The following is a 24,151-nucleotide window of genomic DNA, read 5'->3' as shown; positions in this document are numbered from 1 at the left end:
GGGAGCAGCAGCCACCGCCGTGGGGGAATTCGCCTGCCGCTCGCAGCCTGCCGGAGCCGCTCTAAGGGAAGCAGGGGACTAGTATTTTCCCGGACATGTTCGGCTTTTTGGCAATTCCCCCCGGACGGGGATTTGAGGACCAAAAAGCCGGCCATGTCCGGGAAAATCCAGACGTATGGTAACCCTATAGTTGGGGATTGGTCCTGCTTTGAGCAGGGGGTTGGACTAGATGACCTCCTGAGGTCTCTTCCAACCCTGATATTCTATGATGCTCCTCTAGGGCAAATAATAGTGTATGGATGAGAACATGTACAAACTTGACAACGGTAAGGAAGTGCAGCTTCTTCCTGCAACAGAAGGCGCTTGAGGATAAAGACGATAGGACTGGATGGGAGCAGACAGGGTATTACTGTATTTCCCTCTGATCTCTAAAAAGTATCCTTAATACAGCAGTCTGGGCACCTGGACTAGCTCAGCAGTGTCACGCTTCTGTTTCAACAGCCAGTGGCCACAGCTTTTGATTTCACTCCAGCCTGCTGTAGAACTTGGACTACTTCAACTCTCCTGCCCTGTCTTGTGAAAAGCGAGTAGTGGATGCTCTCGGCTGGGAATGAATGGGGAGGTAGGCAAGAACTCATCACCGAGGTCTGGAGGGTACCAGCCATCTAAACCTGAATTATGTTGCCTGGGCCATGGACCAGTAGTTGGGAATATTTAAACTCTCTAACTTCCCTTCTCCTCTTCCTGAGTCTGTCTCTGAGAATTGGGAGGGTGAGCTGCATATAAGAACTTAAGAATGACCGACTGGGTCAGACCAATAGTCCATCTAGCCCAGTATCCTGTCTTCTGACAGTGACCACTGCCAGATGCCTCAGAGGGAATGAACAGTCCAGGGCAATTATCGAGTGATCCATCCCCTGTCGCCCAGTCCTAGCTTCTCGCAGTCAGAGGCTTAGGGACGCCCAGAGCATGGGGTTGTGTCCTTGACCATCTTGGCTAATAGGCATTGATGGACCTATCCTCCATGAACTTATCTAGTTCTTTGTTGAACCCAGTATAGTTTTGGCCTTCACAACATCCCCTGGTAATAAGTTCCACAGTTTGACTGTGTGTTGTGTGAAGAAGTATTTCCTTTTGTTTGTATTAAACCTGCTGCCTGTTAATTTAATTGGGTGACCTCTGGGTCATGTGTTATGTGAAGGGGTAAATAACACTTCCCTATTCACTGTCTCCACACCATTCCTGATTGTATAGACCTCTATCATACCCCCCTTAGTCCTCTCTTTTCTAAGCTTAACAGTCCCACTGTTTTGAATCCTCTGCATATGGAAGCTGTTCAGTATCCCCAGTCATTACTTTGCGCTTATCAACATTGAATTTCATCTGCCATTTTGTTGCCCGGTCACCCAGTTTTGTGAGATCCCTTTGTAATGCTTCACAGTCTGCTTTGGATTTAACTATCTTGAGTAATTTTGTATCATCTGAAAATTTTGCCACCTCACTGTTCACTGCCTTTTCCAGATAATTTATGAATATGTTGAATTGCCCTGTTCTGTTCACTCCCTCAGAAAAGACTAGGTGTGAATGGAATGGGAACTGAAACCGGTTAGGGGCTGGGGCATTGGGTGGGGGTTGTTGCTGTCTAAGCTCCTCTCCTTCTGTAGTCCCAGATGAGTAGCAATGTCTCGTATGGGGAGTGTTAGATGTGTAAGGGAGATGGGTTTTGGCTGGATGAGAGACAGCTGCTCCGTTGGTGTGTGGTGTTTCTCCCAGCTCCATCTCCGTTCTCACTGCTTGGCCTCAGGTAGGGTTCTTTGCCCTCCTGGCAAGTGGGATCCAGAAGGTGGGGATGGGAAATTGATGTGGGATCCTGCCTCTGCTGAGCTGTGAAGAGGGTGACCCTTTCCAGGTGCCCGGGGGCTTCCAGGTGGGGGGAACTAGAGGTCTCACCTGGGGCAGGTTGGAGGTGGGGATTGCTAGTCCTTTTCCCCTCCTGGTGCTGCGAGGAATCTCACTTTTCTGTATGTGTTGAGTTGTGATGTAGGTGAAATGTGAGGGCAGAGGGGGCAGGTCCTTTCCCTTCTTAGGGAGTGAGTAGGGGAGGATGGGGGGTTACTCTGGGGTCCCCACTTCTACCAGGTGCTGAGAGTGGTCAGCAGGAGATGGGAGTGCTAGATAACTAAGTGCTTTCCCTTTGTGAGGGATGGGGGCTTATTGGTGTGGGGCAGTTATGCTGGGGTCTCCCCTTGTCCCCAGGTGCTGAATGGTGGCACGCATTGGAGGTCAGTGGATTTGGGCAGGTCATTGCCCCTCCTGGGTGCTAGGTGTTGGAGGTGTTACTTTGGGGTCCCTAATTGTCCCCGGGTGCTGAGTCATGGGCTGGGTGTTGTGTGAGATTTGGGTTGGGGGAGATTTGGGCAGACAGGTCCTTTCCCCTAAAGGAAGGGGATTTACTGTGGGGCCTCCCTGTCCTACATGATGAACTGTGATGGGAGAGGGGTTGGGCAGGTTCTTTTCCCTGCAAGGGGGCTAGGTGCTATGGAAGGGGGTTGCTCAGGGGGTCCCCTGGCCTGGGTGCTAAGCTGTGGGGCAGGTGGTGGTGGGGGTCAGCTGGGGACTGAACCATGGAGTGGGCTGGGGGCAGGTGGTGGTGGTAGGGGCTCACTCCAGGGTCCCCCCATCCTGGAGGCTGAGGCATGCAGTGGGCTGAAAGGCAGGTGCTGGGGTGGGGGAGTCATTTTGGGGGCTGGAGTTGGGCAGGTCCTTTCCCCTGCAGGGGAGCTAGGTGCTGTGGAGGGGAGTCACTTCGGGTGTCCCATTTCTGGGGGCTGAGCCATGGGATGGACTAAAGGGAAACTTCTGGTGGGATCACCCTGTCCTGAGAGCTAAGTGGTGGGGTGGGTTGGGGGTCAGGTGGTGGTGGGGTGACATTGGGGTTCCCCTGTCCCTGGGGCTGAGCCGTGGGATGGGCTGGGAGGCAGGTGGTGGGGGATCACTCTGGAGTCCCCCTGTCCTGGGGGCTGAACCGTGGGGTGGGGTGCCACTCTGGGGTTCCCCCATCCCAGGGGCTGAGCTGAGGGCTGGGCTGAAGGTCAGGGGCTGGGGTGGGGGTGACACTGGGGATCCCCTCTCCTGGGGGCTGAGCTGTGGGGTGGGCTAGGGGGGATATGCTGAGGGGGCACTCTGGGATCCCCTGTCCTGGGTGGGTTGGGGGGTCACTCCAGTGTTCCCCATCCCAAGGGCTGAGCGGTGGGCTATGGGGCGGGTGCTGGGGGGTCACTCCGGTCCCCCCATCCTGGGAACTGAGAGGTGGGGTAGGGGGCAGGTGCTGGGGGGGTCACTCTGGTCCCCCCGTCCTGGGGGCTGAGCGATGGGGGACAGGTGTAGGGGGTCACTCCAGTCCCCCCGTCCCAGGGGCTTAGCAGTGGGCAGGTGTGTGTGTGGTCACTCCGGGGTTCCCTATCTCAGGGCTGAGAGGTGGGGGACAGGTGGGGGGGTCACTCCGGGGTCCTCCATCCCAGAGGCTGAGCAGTGGGGGATACGTGTGTGTGTGTGTGTCACTCCAGGGTTCCCCGTCCCGGGGCTGAGCGGTGGGCTGGTGGACAGGTGTGTGTGGGGTCACTCCGGGGTTCCCTGTCCCCGGGCTGAGCGCTGGGCTGGTGGATAGGTGTGTGTGGGGTTCCCCGTCCCGGGGCTGAGCGCTGGGCTGGTGGACAGGTGTGGCCGGGGTTCTCCGTCCCGGGGATGAGCGGTGGGCTGGTGGACAGGTGTGTGTGGGGTTCCCCATCCCGGGGCTGAGCGCTGGGCTGGTGGATAGGTGTGTGTGGGGTCAGTCCGGGGTTCCCCGTCCCGGGGCTGAGCGCTGGGCTGGTGGACAGGTGTGTGTGGGGTTCTCCGTCCCGGGGATGAGCGGTGGGCTGGTGGACAGGTGTGTGTGGGGTTCCCCATCCCGGGGCTGAGCGCTGGGCTGGTGGATAGGTGTGCGTGGGGTTCCCCGTCCCGGGGCTGAGCGCTGGGCTGGTGGACAGGTGTGTGTGGGGTCACTCCGGGGTTCCCTGTCCCCGGGCTGAGCCCTGGGCTGGTGGATAGGTGTGTGTGGGGTTCCCCGTCCCGGGGCTGAGCGGTGGGCTGGTGGACAGGTGTGTGTGGGGTTCCCCGTCCCGGGGCTGAGCGGTGGGCTGGTGGACAGGTGTGTGGGGGGGTCACTGCGGGGTTCCCTGTCCCCGGGCTGAGCCCTGGGCTGGTGGATAGGTGTGTGTGGGGTTCCCCGTCCCGGGGCTGAGCGGTGGGCTGGTGGACAGGTGTGTGTGGGGTTCCCCGTCCCGGGGCTGAGCGGTGGGCTGGTGGACAGGTGTGTGGGGGGGTCACTGCGGGGTTCCCTGTCCCCGGGCTGAGCGCTGGGCTGGTGGACAGGTGTGGCCGGGGGGGTCACTCCGGGCTAAGCCGCGGGGCGGGGAAATCAGAGGGGCCGGCGCCCTCCTCCCGTCAGCGCCGTGGCCGGGCTGGGGGGCGGGGCACTCACACGTGGGGCCAGGGCAGCTGAGCCTTTGCCGACGTGTCCCTGCCCCGCGTGCCCCGGAAGCCCCGCCCTCACCCGGTGACGTCATTGTGAATACGGTCTATCGGACCCATGTTGAGACCCCGCGCGCTGATTGGTCTGGCAGGAAGGGGCGGGGCCTGGCGGACGGGTCGCTGATTGGCCGGCCGAGGGAGTCCCGGGCTCAGTGCGCCTGCGCGGGGTGGCGGGAGGGATAAATATCGGCGGCGTTGAGCGCCCCTCCCCCCCACGTTACCGCCGGCTGAGTCGGTTGCGTCCGCTCCGCGCTCCCCTCACCTCAGCGCGTCCGCCCCGACCTGACCCGCCCGGCTCGGCTCGGCCCGGCCCGGCTCGCCATGGCCTCCGCCGCCCCCGGCCAGAGCGGCTCCGCCGCGCCCCTCGCGCTGCAGCGCGGCATCGTCAAGATGGTGAGAGCCGGGACCGGGCCCCCGGGACCTCCCGCTTCCCCGGGGCGCTGGCGTCTCGGGCCCGTCCCCGGCCGGGCTCTCCCGGGACCGAGACCCCGCGCTCCCGCCCTGGCACCCGGGCCCGTGTCGGTGCCGCAGGTCCCCCGGGCTCTCCCGGCGCTGCCCCGGTGCCTTTGCACCCCCCCCCCCCCCGCCGGTGCTTCTCCCGCCCCGGTCCCCCCCCCCCCGCGTGTCCCCGATGTACCCCCCTGTCCGCGCCCCCCGGGCCACCGCGCGCCCCTCTCCCGAGCTGCGGCGGAGCCCCCGCCACTCCCCGCGGGCAGGGCTGGGGGGTGCCCGGTCCCGGGCGCTGCGGCGGACACCGCCCCCATTCCCTGCCGGGCCTGTCACCTGCCGGCCCCGGCCATGTGCGCCGGGGGGCCGGGCCTGGCGCGCGGCCCCGCGGCTGGAGGTGGCAAGGGAAGGGGGGGGGCAGGCGAGGGCTGGCAGCGTCCTGCCTGGTGTCGGGTTGGGCCTGAAACTGTCCGCTGCGGTGCCTTTCCTGCGGCCCAGGAGGCCTTCCTACGCGGGAGGGGTTGGACATGTCCTCCAGTCTCGCCGGGGTTGGGGGCTGGGGCATGCTCTCTGCCCTCCCCCGAGGGCTGGAGACCTGCTCAGGGATTGCTCTGGTCAGGTGGGTGGACATGTGTTCATCCTGGGGCTGGGGAGGGCATGCTCTCTGCCTGAAGGGAGGGGCCTGGACCAGAGCATTGGTGGGTATGTACTTTACCCTGATGGCTTGGCAGGCCCTGATGTCCAGGGCAGGCTTTCCCTTGGCTTTGCAAAGTTTTCAGTAGCTGTATGAAAAACTCGCTCCTACATGAGTCTGGAGGGAGACTGCTTGGGGTGAGCCACGAACAGGGTGTAGGATGGTGCGGGACGGATATGGACACATGCAGCTTGGTGTGGGGGTGTCTGCATTGTTTGTCTGGGGGGCTGAGAGAGTTAGGGAGGTGGGCGTGCAGTGTGTTTTCTGTTTTGGAATTGATCTGTGTGCTCGTGGGGGTGGGAGAGACCTAGCTTGGGGTTGGTGTATTGCACGCACCTCCAGCTGTATTGGCCCAGACAGTGTTTGCAGCAAGCCCTGCTCTGGAAGCTACCACAGAGTCTAATCCTTTGCCGTTATCTGGACTGCTGGGAGCCTGTGGGGAGGCTAGGGTTTTCAGATGGGAACCTGCTCTGTGGGAGAGGAGCGGGCCCAAGACACATAGCTCAGTTATTTTTGGGGGGATGAATGAGGGGGTTGGTGGAAACTGATACTTGTTTTTCTGGTTGGGCTGGGGTGTGTGGGGGGAGCTGGGGCTAGTGGGTTGTTTCATTACAGGCCCTGTTAACAGTCAAGGTGCTAGCAACTGTCCTAAAGTCACTGTTACTAGCAGGTCCGGGGGCCGTGGAGGCAGGGAGTTTTTACAGTGGTCCTACCTCACTCTCTTGTAGTTTGTCCTTATCACAACTTTAAATGTGTTCAGAAAAAAGCCTGTTCACGCTGGGCTGGGAAGCAGTGCTGGGTCTGGGCAGGTGGCGCAAGTACTGTTTCAGCTATAGCGCAGAACAGAATCTTAGTGGAATCTGGGCATTGGCCCTGACCTGTGCCATGCTATGCTCTGAAGGGCACAGTCTTCTAGCCAAGGCAGCAGCGCAGGGGGGTGCTCTGGGGGTGGGGGTCACATCTCTGCTTGCAGAGTGGTTCAGAAGTTGTTGCCCCCTTGTCTTCCTCCAAGAAGGGACCCTCATTTCGCTCACTACAGCTCATGTGGGCTTTTTACCACCAGAGGGCTTAATCCACTGACTTTTCAGAGCTTCGAATGTGCCCCGTTGGGCTGAAACTGGAAAGGCTTGCTCCTGGTTTAGCTCTTTCAGGAGCTCCCCAGAGGGGATGTGCATAGTAGGTAAAAAATGTAACTAGAGTTTTAACCAGCTTTGAGTTGCTAGGCAGCTGCTAGAGATCCCAGGGAATTTGAGCATCAGACTTCCTGGTTCCTCTGCCAGCGTGAGTGCCGTGGGATTTAGGGTTGGCCCTAGGTCTGAGGTTAGACCTTCTGTACTCCCCTTTGGGCTGAGATTTTTCAGGCTGTTTCTGCCCCAAGATGGACAGCTGCATAAGTTTTCACAAAAATCAGCTGAGTAGTTTGTGTGGAAAACAAACACGTCCCTAATTTAAAATGGGGTTTATAGAGTAACCAGTGCACTGAGGCCTCTAGTCCTACTGTAATATACAGAGTATATGAAATACAGTTGGTGGTTGAGGGCAAGAGGTCAGTGAGGAGGGAGTGCTGTGCAAACAGAGTAAAAGATGCACCATTCCCAAACTAGATGTGGATTAGGGGCAAGTCTGTATTAAGAACAGTTTTTTAGCTGTATTGAATCTCCCACAGAGTAGGGATTCAGACGTTTGAAGGCTGGGAGGGAGGCTACTGATGCTGTTACTTACTATCCTTGCTAGATTAGCAGGCAGAGGAAACACTCATCTAGTCTCCGCCCCAAATCGAAGCATGTGCTTTTGTTTCCTTCCAGCATTTCTTCTTCTTTGGATGTTTTGTCCTTTTCCTGTTATCTTCTGTTCCTTTCCCCCAAGATAAGGTGCTTGAGCAGGCTAAAGAAGCCTCTGCAGCAGTTTCCCTCTCAGGGCACATGAGACTAAAACTCTCTAAATTTCACTCTGGGGCCCGCTGCTTCTGCCAGCAGCACTGTTTGCAGGAGGTCACTTGATGGGAATTGAAGGGCAGTGAATTTCGACCCAGTAGAAATAAATGCTACTTTATGCAGCATAATCATCCTTGTGGCATCCATCGCCTCAGGAGGTTATCGCAAGGCGCGCAGTAACGGGATAATTTTATGACCTTACAATTGTAGCTTTGCAACCTGTGATTAAAGGGGAAATCAAACGTCCTGCTTCAGGGTACAAACTGATTGTGTGGAGGAGTCAGGAAGGCACTCTTCCATCTGCAGAATGGTACAGTTGGGTGTACTCAGGTTTTTGTTGTCTTGTGGAGTAGCCGACTTAGGTCGCTATTTGAGGCTGGTTCATGTCTAAAGTTAGGCTTGTAATCCATGGCTTGGCCTTCATTAAAAATACCTTGTTTTTTAGGAGTACTGAACAACTATATGTCTCATGGAAGTTAATAGGGACTGTAGGTGTCCTGCGTGTTGGAAATCAGGTAATTTTTGTTTAGGTCCCTTGGTGCAGGTTTCAGTTCCCTAACTTTAGGCTTCCAGGTGTGAAAACTTTGGCCTGGGCTCCTGAGCCACTGCAGCAAATCCTATAAACAAAGTTCTTCAACTTTCTGTGTATCTCAGGGCATGACTCTGATTGTGGGGGTGTTAACTGGGGTGTGCTGAACACTTGTGAGAAACTCAGTGCATTATTGAATGTTCAATTTGAAACGTCTCCGCTTTGTGCACAAGTGAATATAGTCGTCAGAAGTACAAACCTTGTTTCTTCTGCCACTTCCTTTGGAGAGCAAGTGAGACTGGGATATGCTTTTTTAAAACAGTGTTGCAGAATAGCAGGGTGTGAGCATGAGCTACAGATGGAGTTTTATGGGAATTTGGCTTAATTTTCAGTTAGATTTAGTTTGCTAAACTGCTGTTTCTCAGCTGAGTTGGAAGTTTTCTTCAAATTGCAATTATGCAAAGCATTTTCTGTAGTGCTTGCTAAACAGCCTTTAGGGGAGTAAAAACTCCTGTGTGTGTGTATGTATATTTAGATGGATACGGTCTAGTGGTTTGCTAGTTTGGGCTGTGGGAGACCTGGGTTCAATATCTGCTTTGCTGCAGACTTCCTCTATGCCCCTGGGCAAATCACTTACTCTCTGTTCCATAGATGTCCAGTGGGGATACTAGTATTGCTCTACTTCACAGGAGGGTGGAGGATAACTGCATCAAAGATTGCAGTGCTCAGATTTAAAATTATTAAAGTTAATGTTTAAAATGAAATATACACGAGTTAAGAGGCAAGGTACTGTACATCTGGGGTCAGGCTTGGGTTATGGGGGGTTACAGGTATCCTTTCCAAGGATGAAAAGATACATACATATCGCATAACCTGCATAGACCCAGACTGGGATGCAAGGGTTTTTAAAGTCAGTGGATAAGTGGGCTCGGGTACGCCACCCATGGAATGAATAAGGAATCCAAGTCAGTATCGGTGTAGCGGATAAGTACATGGGTGGGGTGTGTCCCTGGGTCCGTCAGGGAAGGAAGTGGGTTATTTCCCTGGTCGCCGGTCTTGGTTACTCAATGTGGTATTGACGGTGTCCTGTGATGTGTTCCATATAAATGTCTCTGGACCATCTGATGGTGTTGGACACCATGAGCTGTCTCATGAGCCGGGCATAGCGTCGACCGACTCCGCACGCTCTCAGAACTGGCTCGTTGTGGGGGTCCCACGAGCCCAGGGCTCCCACGATCAGGGCATGTATCTGGACCTCGTAGCCCTGGGCTCTCAGGGTCTCAGCCAGCGGGGTGTACTTCGACGCCTTCGGTGCTCGGGCCTCATGGAGGGCCGGTGACCGGTTTTCAAAAGGCACCATGATGTCTACGATGAGGATCACCTTCTTCTGCGTCCGTCACGACGATGTCGGGTCGCATTCTGCTGTCTGTCCCGGGGATGGCGGAGTCGAGGGTGATCTTCCCCAGGGATGGCGGGATGGCTTTCACCAGCCTGTTCTGGATGGCATTGTGGCGGTGCTGCCAGGCTCCGGAATGCTGTTTTCATCCACACAGGATGTGGGACAGGGTCTCGTTTGCATAGCTGCACTTCCTGCAGTGCTTGTCCCGGTTGCCGTGGTGGATGGCTCCGTTGAGGGGAACGCAGTTGAGTCCGGCCTTGTGGACGAACTGCCAGTCGGCAAATCTGGTGAAGCTGCCCCCGGGGAGGAAGTGGTTGCTGGCATCCCACTTGCTGGACACCTCGAACACCTTGCCCTGGTCTGGCTTCCGCTTGAGGTTCTCGGCATAGTGGCAGTGGATGGTGTCCTTCAGAGTCCTTTCCAGCATAGCTCTGGCGGTCCGGTCTCTTTAAGCGTGGTACCAGTATTCCCAGCTCCCGGCACTCCTCACACCACTTCCAGCAGCAGCCGATCCTCTTACCCAGGTGTGTCGAGGCGTTGCGGGCGTGGGACCAGAGAGAGGATAGGTCTCCCCCTCTCTCCCAAACTCAACCTCCAGGGAGCCGCTGAGGTAAGTGGCGATGTCCTGCTCGGAGGGGGCCCTGGTGATGCCTTTCCTGACCACGGCCCGTACTGCTTCCTGTGCGATGCTCCTTACCGTCGGGTCCGGGCACGTCAGGAGGCGGAAGGCATGGGTCATCAGTGATGGGGGTCAGATAAGTATCCCAGAGAGATTTCACCAGCATCTCTTGCAGCCGTAGGCTTTTCTCTCTGGCCGATTGCTGCTGTTCAGAATCTTTGCTTCAGTTAATTCATGTTTGAGCTGGGAACTTCACTTTGAGGACTAGAGAGAAATCTGGGGAGCACTTTTGGCAGCTTATGCACTGATTTTATTGAAATTTTTATCTCCAAGTAACCCACGTTCCCTGATGTGAGGGTATAACTTTGTGATCTAGGAGCTGAGGGGTGAGACCCAGGGCTTCAAGCCACCTGAATGACTTTCATGGCAACTGTGCACCCTGGAATGCATTGAGAGCTTGTAAAATGGTAAAACTGACCTCCCCTGCGCTCCTGGCAGTGCAATGGGAAGAGTAAAGTGACGTCGTTGCAGGCTGTGCGACGGCTGCCGAAGAATGGCACTGGTTTGAAGCAAAGCCAGTTAAGTTTTGCTCCCGTTCTCATTCTAAAAATCAATTAATCACTTCCCTGTTCATGCTACGGTGTAAATCTGCTGCAGTGTCAAACTTCCTTGCAGCGAAGGAATTCGCCTCTGGCAAATGCAGTCTAGGTGTAAGATTACCCGGTGGCAACTGGGGAAGGACTGTTCCCTGGTCTGGTTAGAAGCTTCCCTTTGGTGATGAGCCCATACTTCATACCCCTGTAGTGTCTTCCACCAGGTACTCTCAAGGCACTTTACACACAAGCCTCATGACCCTGCCCTCTGAGGTGCTGTGGACCTGTTTAAGGTTAGGCAGCAAGTGGGTGGAACTGGGAATAGACCCCAGAAGTCCTGAATCCAGCAGCTCTGCATGCTGCTGCCTGTGTAGGGGAGGACCTCTCCTATGGGGTGAACTGCTGGGAAGGGTGAGAGCCAGGCCCTTGTGGGAGACAAATGGGTGCGAGGCTGGGGAGTTAAATGCGTCCATCCTAGGTGATTTGATGGGGTGATGCTGTGTATTTTGTTCACCCACCCGTTGCCTTGCACCTTGCTCATCAAGTGGGAACAGGGTGTGTACAGCACCATTTCCTGGGTAGCCACTCCTTAAGGACATCAGACCAATGGTCCATCTAGCCCAGTATTCTGTCTTCTGACAGTGGGCAATGCCAGGTGCTTCAGAGGGAATGAACAGAACTGGGCAATTATCGAATGCTCCATCCCCTGTTGTTCAGTCCCAGCTTCTGACAGTCAGAGGCTTAGGGACAGTCAGAGGCTTAGGGACACTCAGAGCACGGGGTTGGATCCCTTACAATCTTGGTTAATGGACCTTTCCTTTATGAATTTATCTAGTTCTTTTTGTGAACCCAGTTAGTTTGGCCCTTCACAACATTCCCTGGTAAAGAGTTCCACAGGTTGCCTGTGTGTTGTGTGAAGAAATACTTCCAATTATGTTTTCCAATATGCATTATTTTGCATTTATCAGCATTGAATTTCATCTGCCGGTTTGTTGCCCAATCATCCAGTTCTGTGAGATTGCTTTGGACTTAACTATCTTGAGTAGTTTTGTATCATCTGCAAATTTTGCCACCTCACTGTTTACCCCTTTTTCCAGAGCATTTATGAATATGTTGAACAGCACTGATCCCAGTATAGCTCTTTCGGGAACCTCACTGTTTGCCTCTCTCCATTCTGAAAACTGACCATTTATTCATGCCCTTTGTTTCCTATATTTTAACCAAATACTGATCCGTGGGAGGACCTTCCTTATCCCATGACAGCTTACTTTGCTTAAGAGCCTTTGGTGAGGCTGCTTTTGGGGGACTGCGTAAGCTGCCCTCCTACTTTGAAATTACTCCCTGGGTAATTTCTTGCAGACTTCATAAGAATTTATGAACGGCCACTTTGGGTCTGACCAATGGTTCATCTAGCCCAGTATCCTGTCTTCCAACAATAGCCAGTGCCAGGTGCCTCAGGGGGAGTAAACAGAACACAGCAATTGATTGACTGATCCATCCCCTGTTGTCCTGTCTCAACTTCACAGCAATAGTGGGTCTAGAGGGTGTCCCATGCATGGTGGATGGCACAGGAAACACACTGGTATGAAAGAGGTGGACAGACGAATCAACAAGGCTAGCACTGCAGTGTGGGGGATAAGGATGATAAACATGGTCCACTAAGGAGAATCAGAAACATGAAGGGCCTTGAAGTCAAGAACAAGAAGCTCTTAATTTTGTTTTTGCACCTTTTGCGTGCATCTTCCTACTGATGTGGGGAAGCCTGCGGCGTTTGGGGAGCTGAGAAATGGGCCTCCGAGCCCCTGCACAAAGGGGAAGAGAAGCTTAAATGTGTCCAACAAGGTCTTTTTGCCCTAAGTGCACTGCAATGGCTGTTCCTTTCTGTGGCTTAGGTCCCTGGCTCTCCCAGCTGGCTGGATAATTACATACATGCTAAATGCAGTCCATGCTACAGCCCTAGGCCAAATGGCAGCTCATTTTAACGTGTGGGAGTTGGTAGTTGATTCAAGCTCAAAGTAGCTTGCGGTTGGTCACGGGCTGCAGCTACCAGCTGCACTAGGGTTTTGAAGCCCCATTGCTGCCTTTAACCATCGGGAATCCCAAACGTCACTCGGTGACAATGGAGCAAGCTTCATCGGAAGAGTTCTAGGCTGGAGATGGTTTGAGCGCTGCCCATGAGTCAGACCTACATGTCCTGTCACCCAGTGCTCTCATTTCCATCCTGCTTAGATCAAGCTGGATCATCACCTTCCCACCCCTGCAGTCAGTGTGGTCATGTCTTTGTGTGCTAGCTGCGGTGGGTTGCCGTTACTGTCCCATTGTAGGCACTGAGTAGAATGGGCACTGGCTGCTGTCTCCACACTGCCAGTCCCTTGGATCCCGTAATCAGATTTTTCACCCTGTTAGACCAGTTCTTAAGCAGTAGCTGCTTACATTTAATTTCCTTCTGGAGAACTGTTTCCAGTTGAGACCCCAGGTGTTAGCATGGGAACTTTCCTCCCTGCTATGCTGAAATGAGGGGGGATGGGCACTGTCCATTCTGCCACAGTTAATAGGCAGAAAGCTGGTTCTGTGGATGCTTGCTTGCTTGAAGAGGTGCAGTGGTCCTGTGGTATTACCTGGGTGGGTGCAGACTCCCTTGGCGAAGGGTAAAGGAATTGGGGCTGGGGCATAGGAGGGCTGAAGTTGGCAGGGCAGGAGGGAGAAGCAGGTGAAATAAGTAGATGGCAAGTGTGTTGCGGATTGTGGGGGAGTTAGGGCCCCGCACCCCTCTTCCCGAGATTCACTGCGACTCTCAACCAGCCAGTAATGCAGAAGGTTTATTTAAGGACAGGAACACAGTCTCAAGCAGAGCGTGTAGGTACGACCAGACCCCCTCAATTAGGTCCCTCTGGGAGGTTCAGGGAGCTTAGACCCCAGCTTGGGGTTCCCTGCCTTGCACCACCCAGCCCCAACCGAAAACTAAACTCCAAACTCCTCCCGCTGCTCCTCTCCTTTGTTCAGTCTCCCGGGCAGAAGGTGTTAATTCTCCCCACCCCCGTTCCTGGCTCAGGTTACAGCTCAGGTAGCTTCCTTCAAGGGAAGTCCCACATCCCCACTGCAACCCCCCTGCAACATTCCCAGGTCAAATCTGCCCTGCTCCCTGCTCCGTCACAAAGTGAATGAAACTGATCATATGAATCTTCCCTTGGGAGGCCCCCCCCCATATAGGGAAATAGCCTGTCTGAGAGCACATGGTACATAGCAACCCCCTCTGCACACTGCTGGCTCAGATATTCTGGTGGTGAGGGCCATGGCAGTACCTGACTAGAGCATATTGGGATGGGCCATGCTGGTGTAATGCAGCCTGCTAGCCAGTTGCTGTAGGAGGAGGGAACAGGAGTCTCAGGAGAGACAGCCCCGTGAGGAGCTGCCGGTGGGACAGAATTAGCTGTAGGTACAGCACTTAGTAAGCCCTGTTCTGTGCGAGGGCTTGTTCGCATCTTTGGCGCTGAACACTACAGATCATAGAGCACGTAGGAGTTAGCTACTGAACCAAGCCAGAGAAGGCAGCAGCACTATTGCAGTGACGAGAACTTAGAAGATCATTGGAAGGAGCAGATAGGTGAAGGGGCTCCCTCTTTTGCAGGCATGGGCTTGTGCAGACAGAGCCCGGGATGTCATCTTTCACCACTGGTGTCCGATCCTGAGGGCGTAGTAAGTATTCCCAAAGCACCTGAGGTAGTTGAGGGTCTGTTCCCCCAGCTGGGGGGGGGGGGGGGAGGCTATAGGTAGGGCTGCTGTCCCACTCGCTGTCAGAGGAATTGTGAACCACCATTCACTCAGTTTGACGTGTCGGGATGATGGGCATGTAGCTTTATACTTCTAAAGACTGATTGTACTGTAGCCTGGCTCAGGGTCCTGACTTCGCAGGGCCCTATCCTTGGGACAGTCTCCTTCTTTGAGCATCCTCTGGCCTCCAAATCCCTACTTAAAGCCACTGTTTCCAGGGATGCTGCATGGCCTACCTGTTTCATGCCCTCCTCTACTTGGGCTGTTCTGTGGTCTGCCCCCTTTGGTCTCTCTGATCCTAGCCTTTTAATGGTGGAGAACCTGGTCTTACTCTGTGAAACACCATGGAAATCACATCATTCGTTTTTTTAAATCAGGACAAACTGAGAAAATGAGTTTGAGGACATGCTTCCTGAGAACCAATTCCTGAAGGAGGAAGGTGCTGGCAGAGCAGTGGGTGGGCTGAAGCTATACAGGACGTGTGGGATACACTCTGCCGTGTGTGGGGTGCTGTGGTTGAATGAGGATGTTAAGAAGCTAATAGAGGGTGCAAAGAAGTGTGTTTTGAGGGACTAAGCAAAGGTAATCTGAGAGACTGCAGGCAGGTTGATGGCAATGGCTGATTGAGAGCAGAGCATAAGGGAGCACTGCAGAGTAAGCTACCCTAGGAGTCCTAGATTTTTGAAGGAGACTGCATGGGTGCAAGAGGTGGCAAGGGGAACTGGACTGAGTTGGAAGATAAAGCAGAAGTCTTGGTCTTTGTCCCTGTACTGCGGATTTGGGGTCTGTGAATGGTATGTGTTGGGAATGGGGAGGCTTGAAGGAGAATGGGGATGGCCCAGTGATCAGCCTTGCCAAGGGAGGGGCGGCAGGTCAGCAATAAGGTTCCTTTGTGGGTGGAGCACATGGGATTGAGAAGCTGGTTGCCCCGCGTTTCGGGAAGTGGGGAGGGGAGGCTTGAAGAGTACAGATATCTGGCTAGTCCCTGTGTGAACACGGTGAAGGTGCAGGATTGAAACACAAGGAAAAGCTCTAACTTCACGCCCCCTCCTTGGCTTCTCCTTTACACTTAGGGATGGCAGGGCCAGTCTGTGCAGGTGAGCAGTAGAAATCTGTGCTCACACCCAACTCAGGTTTGCTCTCCTGAGGCCTGGGAGAGTAGTAGGGTCTCTGCCTTTCCCAGCAATGTTCTTGAGAGCGTAGCACTCGTAAAAAGGCCCCAGACATGTATATCCTAGGCTGGGTGGGAGCCCACACATCACAGCCTTTGCAGAAGAGGGGGAAGATGCTTCTCCAAGAGCACCCAATCCTGTCCCTGCATGGTGTATGGCAGATGTGCCCCCATGTGAGGAAAGTAGCAGTGCCAAGTGTCTATTAACATACATGATGTGGAGTGGAGGCTGGGCTCTGTGAAAGACTAGCTGACCCCTGGGGCAACATGGCATATTCCTTTCTTGGAACCGCAGGTGCAGGCAGATCTTATCCTCTCGCTGCACGGGCAGTGAGAGCTGGATAGTTATACACACAAGGAGGCAGATGGATGGCTGCTGTGGCAAAGATGACTAGGATCTCAGCTTTGTGCATTTTTTGTGATGGGAATCTCAAATCCAATAAAAATGCACAGTAATAATGCTTACCACGTCTCACAGTGATCGCAAAGCACTTTACAAATGAGAGTCAACGTTGTCCCCTTTGCAGATGGGGAAACTGAGCCTCAGAGGTGAAGTCTTATCCCAGGTAACAGCTAGGAACAGCACTCACGTCCACCTGACTGCAAGCCCACTGGACTGTGCTGTAAGGTCTGAGGTCTTTTTCTGCAGTAAACAGCAGCCAGATGGAAAGACAGCAGTCATGAGCTAAGTAGAGTGTCACATCCTCACATTCCCTCTAAATTATATCAAAACAATGTACTATCGGGCTGTTAAGGAGGCGCTCCTCTCCAAACAGCACCCACCACCACCAGATAAAGTAACAGAGCTTAAGATGTTTAGAGAGAACTCTTGTTTGATGGCATTCTGTCTGGCAAGGAACCACATATCAACAGTTGTAGTGGGGATTTCACAACCACTTTGTTTTGTCTTTATGGTCCCCACTTCTGTTGTTTATCTGTAGGGTCTCTGGTTCTATGATTGTTTGTCTGTTTCATAACTAATCTTGCAAGATTTAATTCAGCTAAGGTGCTGGGGTCTGATTGGTTAAAGAATTATTTCATAATGGGCTAGGATTGGTGAAAAATACTGTACTTTAGTTTACAATGATTGGTTACGGTACAGCTAAGCAGGACTCAAGTTTCACTATATAAACTGGGCTCCAAAAGGAAGTTCTTTGGAACCAACTCCAGGACACAGCCCCAAGATCAGAGCTGCCAGACCTCAACACCATGCCAACCACGCGGTGCAGAATACTGGAGCCACGGACAACCTAATCCTGACTGGCCACCAAGAAAAGCTTGTCTGCCTTATGGGGAGTGGTGCACATTGTATGCTTGCTTAGCCTGTGTATTCTGTTTTTGTAACTGTTAACAAATAGGGGTTAAGGGTATTACTGTGTAAGGCTTTCACGGGTAAAAGGCCCCACAAACCTGCAGATGATTATGCCGTGAGCCCTAAGAACTGGGTAAGGGTAGGTGCCTTTCGCCCAGAGCCCTAGAAACTGGGCAAGGGTTGGGGTGCCTAAATTATCCTGTTCCTAGGGTCTCAAGGTGTAACCTAGTTAAAGTTGGGATGCCCTAGAGTGTGCAGGTAACAATGCTTCCTTCAGAAAATGACCTGCTCTCAGAGCAACCCCAGTGCTTGCAGAGCACCCTGCTGAGTTGGATGGAGACAGGCTGTCGTACCTTGTCTTGGAAGCGGCTTTCTTTTTTAAAGCGTAAAACCCTAGCACTTCTGGCTGCAGTGAAAACTTTATGAATGTGACTGGAGTGTAACTGATGATGCCCACAGCCTGAAACAGCTGGACCTGATCTTCCCCTTTTACCTTGATTGGTAACTCAGAAGCCTAACAATGCTAATCAAAGGATGAGGAAGGTGAGGGGGTGACTAGGCTAGCTTCCTGCATTGCTGTGAACTGTTGCTGTAGTGAGCTGGCGTCTTGTTCTGAACTGCAGGGGTGTTTTCTGACCTTTCTCCTGTGCTTCTCTTTTACCATATTGTTTTGCTGCCTGAAAACTCCTGTTCCCTGAACCTCTGGAAGGAACTCTATTGAATTCAGCCACATTCCATCTTCGTCTGAGCCTGCATGTCACCTTTGGGTTTTCTCCCCTCTGCGACAGCCCCTTGAGTCTTGATGGGTCTCCTCTTGCAATCATTCCCTGTGGCTTCCTCTCTAGGGAACTGCCTGGGGTGAAGAGGGCTGGTGTCCAGGGCAGGTCTTCCCCTGAGGTGAGGGACCTGGGGGATGGGCTCACTGTGGGAATTGCCTTACATCATGTTGATGAGCTGCCATCTCTAACACTTCTCAGCATCCCAGAGGAGTTCCTCAGGGGTCACCTTCCCTGTTAGTAGCTCAGGGGTCGGCGACCTTTCAGAAGTGGTGTGCCGAGTCTTCATTTATTCATTCTAATTGAAGGTTTCGCGTGCCAGTAATACATTTTAACATTTTTAGAAGGTCTCTTTCTATAAGTCTATAATATATAACTAAACTATTGTTGTATGTAAAGTAAATAAGGTTTCAAAATGTTTAAGAAGCTTCATTTAAAATTAAATTAAAATGCAGAGACCCCCGGACCAGTGGCCAGGACCCGGGCAGTGTGGGTGCCACTGAAAATCAGCTCGTGTGCTGCCTTCGGCACGCGTGCCATAGGTTGCCTACCCCTGTAGTAGCTGTTGGAGGCCAGCTATCTCTGGTCAGTACAGGTAGATATAGATTCCTGATATGCGTGGGAGGTGGGGGATGTGGTTGGATCTTTACTGTGTGCCCAGACACTGTCTGGTGTAGAGCTGGAAGGAACCTGGGTTTAGTCCAGCCCACAGTGGTGAAGCTGTAACCTGACCTGAGTAATTACCCTCATGGAGTTGCTGGCTGATGTGCTAAAGCACTGTCTGATACCAGAGTCTCCTGTGTACTCTGTATCCTGCACAGTGTTGCTTGAGGCTTGTTTTATAGCTCAAATCTAACGATTCATCGCTGATCAGATAGGATTGGTGGTTGGTTTCTTTTTCCTGTTGCCTTTTTTGCATAAATGACAGGTGATACAGCTGGAAACAGCCTGCTGATTCATCCCAGGCCCTCATAAAATCTCTTGCATGTTTGCAAAGTCGAGGTGACTTGCTAAAGACAAGTCAGTTGTTCCATCTTGGAATACTTGGTTTGAACTGAGGGTTCTTGGGTCCTGGTGTGGATTCCACCTAGGGAAGGGCAAGCGCGTCTGCCGAGTGGTCTTTCCAGGGCTTGGATTGCTCCTGTTCTGCTCAGTAATTCCAGTACTGTGTCCCTGGATGTTGCAATCCACTTGAAAATGGCTGAGTAGTGGCCGCTCCAATCTGGTGCTGAAAGAGAAGTCAAATGGCCAAGGTGGTGCATGACTTGCTTTCTTGCCAAGCAAATAGTCAATTCTAACGAGTCCAAGCATGTAGTATGTGATGTGTCTCAGCAACTTCTAGCCACCTAGTCAGGTTTTGCTTTTTGCTATATGTGCAGACATGAACAATCAGGGGCAAACTGACTACTAATTTCTAGCAACAGGTTAAGTGGCACTTCCCCCTGGGAGAGGCCATCTGGGAGCTTGAAAACAATTAAATGCAAATTCTGGCTAGCCTTCTGGTGCTGAACTCACTAAATGTGTGAAATCAGCAACTTGGGGCAGGAACTTAATTTGTGTCTTTAAAGCTCTGTGCATTGAAATATATAGGAATGATGGTAGTTAATTTGCACCTCAGACGGGACCCTCATTTTGAGCCAGTTTGTGGGTGACTACAGCTGCTGTATAAACATGTTTCAGAGGGGTAGCTGTGTTCGTCTGTATCAGCAAAAACAACGAGGAGTCCTTGTGGCACCTGAGAGACTAACAAATTTATTTGGGCACCTCTGCCTTCCCATGGTCTCAGTTTGTAAATGCACCATTTGACTTGTTTTACAATGTGGGTTTCCTCTGCCTCTTTGCTAGCGTCCCCTCCCTTTTACATATACCCCTTTGTGCCCAGATCTTGCTTTCGTGGCTTTCTTTCTCATTATGCTCTTGGCATTCTGAGCCTGCTGAATGTTTTAGCTCGGGGTGGCCAACCTGTGGCTCCAGAGCCACATGCAGCTCTTCAGAAGTTAAAATGCGGCTCCTTGTATAGGCACCGACTCCGGGACTGGAGCTACAGGTGCCAACTTTCCAATATGCTGGGGGGTGCTCACTGCTCAACCCCTTGCTCTGCCATAGGCCATGCCCCCCCTCCCGAGCCCGCTGTGCCCTCACTCCTCCCCCTACCCCCGAGAGCCTCCTGCACTCCACAAAACAGCTGATCAGGAGGTGTGGGGAGGGAGGGGAGGTGCTGATCCGCAAGGCTGCCGTGGGTGGGAGGCACTGGGAGCAGGGGGCTGCTGACTTATTACTGCGGTTCTTTGGCAATGTACATTGGTAAATTCTGGCTCCTTCTCAGGCTCAGGTTGGCCACCCCGTTTTAGCTCTTTGCCTGGCGGATAGTTGGACCTCGTGCCTGGGTTATAAAGTCAGAAGCGTGAGTGCTGAGTGGAAGGGTGACTGGTAGGTGTGGGACAGTTGTATGGATTTTATTGCATGTTGTGTGAAAAGACAAACCTTGCTATCTCCAGGGCTGGTGAAAAGAGTTGAACTCCTGCCCTAGCAGAGACTGTAGTCTGAGCCATCAGGTCCAATTTGCACCAGTCCCATAAAATCTCTGGGTGAGGTCCTCGGCTGTAATGAAGGAATGCACAAGGCAGGATCAAAAGCACACTTTGTGTTGCACTGATCCTGGGCCAGTCCCTAGTGTAAGTTAGGGGAGCCTAAATGCTGTTTAAGTTGACAGCAGCTGCTGACAATTCCAAGGGACCAATATCACAGGGGGGGGGGGGTGACTAGGGGCACCTACGCTGGCAGCTGGAGGTGCTTCTCTGTCTGCCCTTGGCTTGTGCTGGAGTGAGCCTCCTATGACCAGATATGCCAGCTTTTGGGGGGACTGTGCCATCTGGACTTCTTACTGAAATCCCCCAGAACCACCAGATAGATTCAAGGTTTCACTTGCTAACAGCAGCTGCCTCTTCCCCTCGTCAGAGAACCCTAATAATTTCCCAGAACACTTAGGTGTTATTGGTAATTGGCTAAAACAGTTAATAGCATCTGACTCTTGTGCCCTGTAAATTAAAGATGAAGGGTAATTACAACTATGAAACTTCCGAGTCCTTAATGGTTGAGCACTGAGGTCTTTGTAACAGGATTGATCTGTATGTATAATTTACTTTCAGGCTTGAAGTGAAACTCATTTTCCAGTACTTTGTATTGTGAATTTATTTCATTTATATGATTTACTGTATGGCAAATAACAAATCGCATGTAGCGATGCCTGGTGCCATGTGCAATACAAATGATCTCCAGGTAGGAATGTTTGGGACCAGTTATCTGGTGTGTACCATCTATCTGCTGTTCAGCTGGGCACAATGATATGCTCCTGAGCACAGGAGGCAGCATTCTCCAGTGCTGGGAAACATACCACAGTTTCCCTGGTACCTTGCGTATAATGCTAAAAGCTGAACCGAGCCCTCAGTCGGAGTGGAATGTGGATTCAGTTCCCAGTAAATCAGTTACATTGCATCACTTTTTTTCCTGCTAGATCCCAAAAGCCCTTAGCAAAGGGATACACAAGGATCATTGCAACCATGTCTGGGGTGGAACACGGTTTAACAGAGAACAGCAACCCTTCAACTTTCTTTAGGTTAGGAAGCAAGGAATGTTGACTCCAATTTAAGCCACAGTGGGAATTTTATGGAAGCAGGAAGTGATTGTCAGCTTGAAACATGACTCGGGGCATTGTGGCTTTTAATAGCATCCATCACCATGGTAGCTAGCTAATAACCTTTAGAAAATAGGAAATGTGTGACCCCTGGAATCCCAGCTAATCCCTGACTGGGCTGGCAGGGGGCCAGACTTTGTTCTCCAGTGCTACTTTACCCTGCAGAGACAGTAGTGTGATAAACGGGTGGGTCACGGCCTTGGGGAGAATTGGGTTGAGACTAACTAGACCAGAACCCTGGAAAGCCTTTTGTTTGTCCACGCTGGTCAGATTGTTCTCAAGTTACTGTAATTTATGGAACTGGCAACATTTCCCAACAATGTATGTGTGAGAGGGAGGGTCTTTCTTCCCTTGGCCTTGTGGGCCATTCTCTTTTTCATCTCTCCCCCTTTCACTGGCAGATCCCCCAGCACATTCCTGTTTCCTGTTCTTTTTGCGGATACAGACTAACACGGCTGCTACTCTGAAATCTGAAAATGTGTAACCACTAACAGCTCCAACAGTCAGTCAATGCCAAGTGCTCAGGACCTTGGTTTTAATTCTCCCACTAGCACCTCTGAGTGGAGAGCGTCCAGATTACAGCACATGGGAAGCAATTACTGTCCTAGCTCCCTTGTAGAAACTACCACCATATGGGGGGACCTGGCTGCAGCCGAGGGCTTCATCTTGCAGTGGAGATGAGACATAACCATGTTTTGCCATTAGTCCTGAGCCGTTGCAGCCTTGGACTTGAGTGAGGAACCAGCACAGTTCTGCAGGACACTTTAAACACCTCTGGCCCTGTCTGTGCTGCAGGACAAACTCTTCCCCAGTCACCTGACAGTCAGGTCAGTGTAGCAGAGACCTAGCCTTGCGAGTGCATTGGTTTCAAATCACTGCAGGAGTGGGGTGGGGGCGCATGGCAAGTGTGTATTTGGAGCTAAATACCTGTAGGCTAAATTCCCTCTAAGCTGCACGGCTGCGCAGCTGTCAAGCCCTGGGCAGGGGCTCAGAGCTGCGGTGGGGTGAGGTGCCTCTCTCCGCCCGCCCCAGCCCCGGCACAGACCTGCTGCGGCCGGTGGAGAGTTGCCTCTCCCCACCCCGCAGCCCAGGTGCTGCTGGGGGGAGTCCTCTCTACCTGCTGTAGCCCCCAGCAGCCTGCACCCCAAACCCCTCATCTCTGGCCCTACCCCAGAGCCACACCCCCCAGCTGGAGGCCTCACCCCCCTGCCCTCCAACCCTCTGCCCCAGTCCTGAGCCCCACACTCCAAACCCCTCAGCCCCACCCCAACCACATGAATTGTATGTGCACCAATATGGAGGTGATGTCACACAACAAAATTCATTCTGCACATGCGTGGGGAAAATTAGAGGGAACGCTGCCCAAATTCTTCCTTATTTATAACTGCAGTGTGACTTACCCTCCCTTTTCCTGTGCGGGAGAGGGGGTGTTTTTTATAATCCAGGTGGAGACATGCTCTAGGCGTATTCTGGAATAAGCTCTTGTATCCCCACAGAATCTTGTAGGAGCCTTGTGTGGGGGGTGGCACTGCATCTGCAGCTGTGTTGCTGTTACTCCAGCTCCCATCCGGAGTTGCGTGGGGACAGCTTTCCCCCCGCTACTAGAGAGCTGAGGCCAAATGGCTCTTCTCACCAGCCTGGCAATGGTGATGGGGGTGGGGTATAAGCATGCACCTGGGTGTTGGGTAGCGTTTGTGTAATATGGGACCATGCATGGTGGGCACTGAGTTGGGGACTCCAGCTGGGTGCCTCACCTGCCAAGGCTGGACTTGCTGCAGAGATCATGTCTACTGCTGAGGGGGGAGAGAAGGGGATAGTCATTCGTGGCTAGAGGATGGCGCCCATCCTCAAGTGGGTCAGAACAGGGGGGCAGATGGTTAAGCGCCTGGATGACTCAAGGGAGGAGAAACTGAAGTTGCCTCTGGAAACACCTGTTTTTGGATTGCAGCCCTTTCAGGTGATGTCCTGATGACCCTGCTGGTGTCAGCAGGGTCCTGGCCAGGGGCATAACTGGAGGGGGTGTGGAGGTTACCCACATCTGATGCTTTAGAGGAAGGCTAATGCCTGAGGGCAGGGACATCAGACTTGATGGATGAATGCTCTGGCTGTGGTGAGTGATGCCTGGGCGGGAGAGGAATATGTCCCTCTTTGAGACAGTAGTATCCTGCCCCACCATAGCCGCCTCCTTCTTTCTGCCGGGTCTGATGCAGCCCAGAGGAGTATGTGCTGAACGATGCAAGCAACTGCATTCTCTGCATGTCTTGCACCATAGACTCACTCTTATCCCGGACCTGAACAATAGCATTGAAGGGTTCATGCTGCCTGTCTGTGCTCCAGCATTGGAGAGCGTGCATTCTCCAGAGAACATCTCCACTCCCTGTCTGGACTCGATTTGCTCTGCTTGCTGCCAAACAACCCTCCTTCTTACAGACTCGGAGCAATCCCATGCGAAGAAGCGTGGCTCTGTAGGCTAGTGTACATCCAGCTTGCCTGGAGGGAGGGGAGAGCTCACCTGTTAGATTAGATCTCTGCTCTCTTGGCAGCCTGCCTGGTGACTGTAGTCTCCCATTAGCCAGGAGACTGGGCTGGAGTTTGCTTTTTGCATTTGTATTCAAGGCAATTGGGGAAAGGCAAAGAGCA

At 53.0% G+C, this 24,151-nt stretch overlaps 1 protein-coding gene across 1 annotated transcript in view; it reads left to right on the top strand.

Annotated features, from left to right (window-relative positions):
• Positions 1 to 4,767: 4,767 nt before the first annotated feature.
• Positions 4,768 to 24,151, top strand: part of SND1 (staphylococcal nuclease and tudor domain containing 1) — a 453,393-nt gene continuing 434,009 nt past the window's right edge. Inside the window, exon 1 of the mRNA XM_008174151.4 lies at positions 4,768 to 4,965. Within this exon, the coding sequence (XP_008172373.1) occupies positions 4,894 to 4,965 (72 nt within the window). The 5' untranslated portion in view covers positions 4,768 to 4,893. The remainder of the gene's footprint in view (positions 4,966 to 24,151) is intronic.

This window comes from Chrysemys picta, chromosome 1 (assembly GCF_011386835.1).
Source record: "Chrysemys picta bellii isolate R12L10 chromosome 1, ASM1138683v2, whole genome shotgun sequence".
NCBI classification, from domain to species: domain Eukaryota; kingdom Metazoa; phylum Chordata; order Testudines; family Emydidae; genus Chrysemys; species Chrysemys picta.
This window is presented reverse-complemented; position numbering and strand designations above follow the sequence as displayed.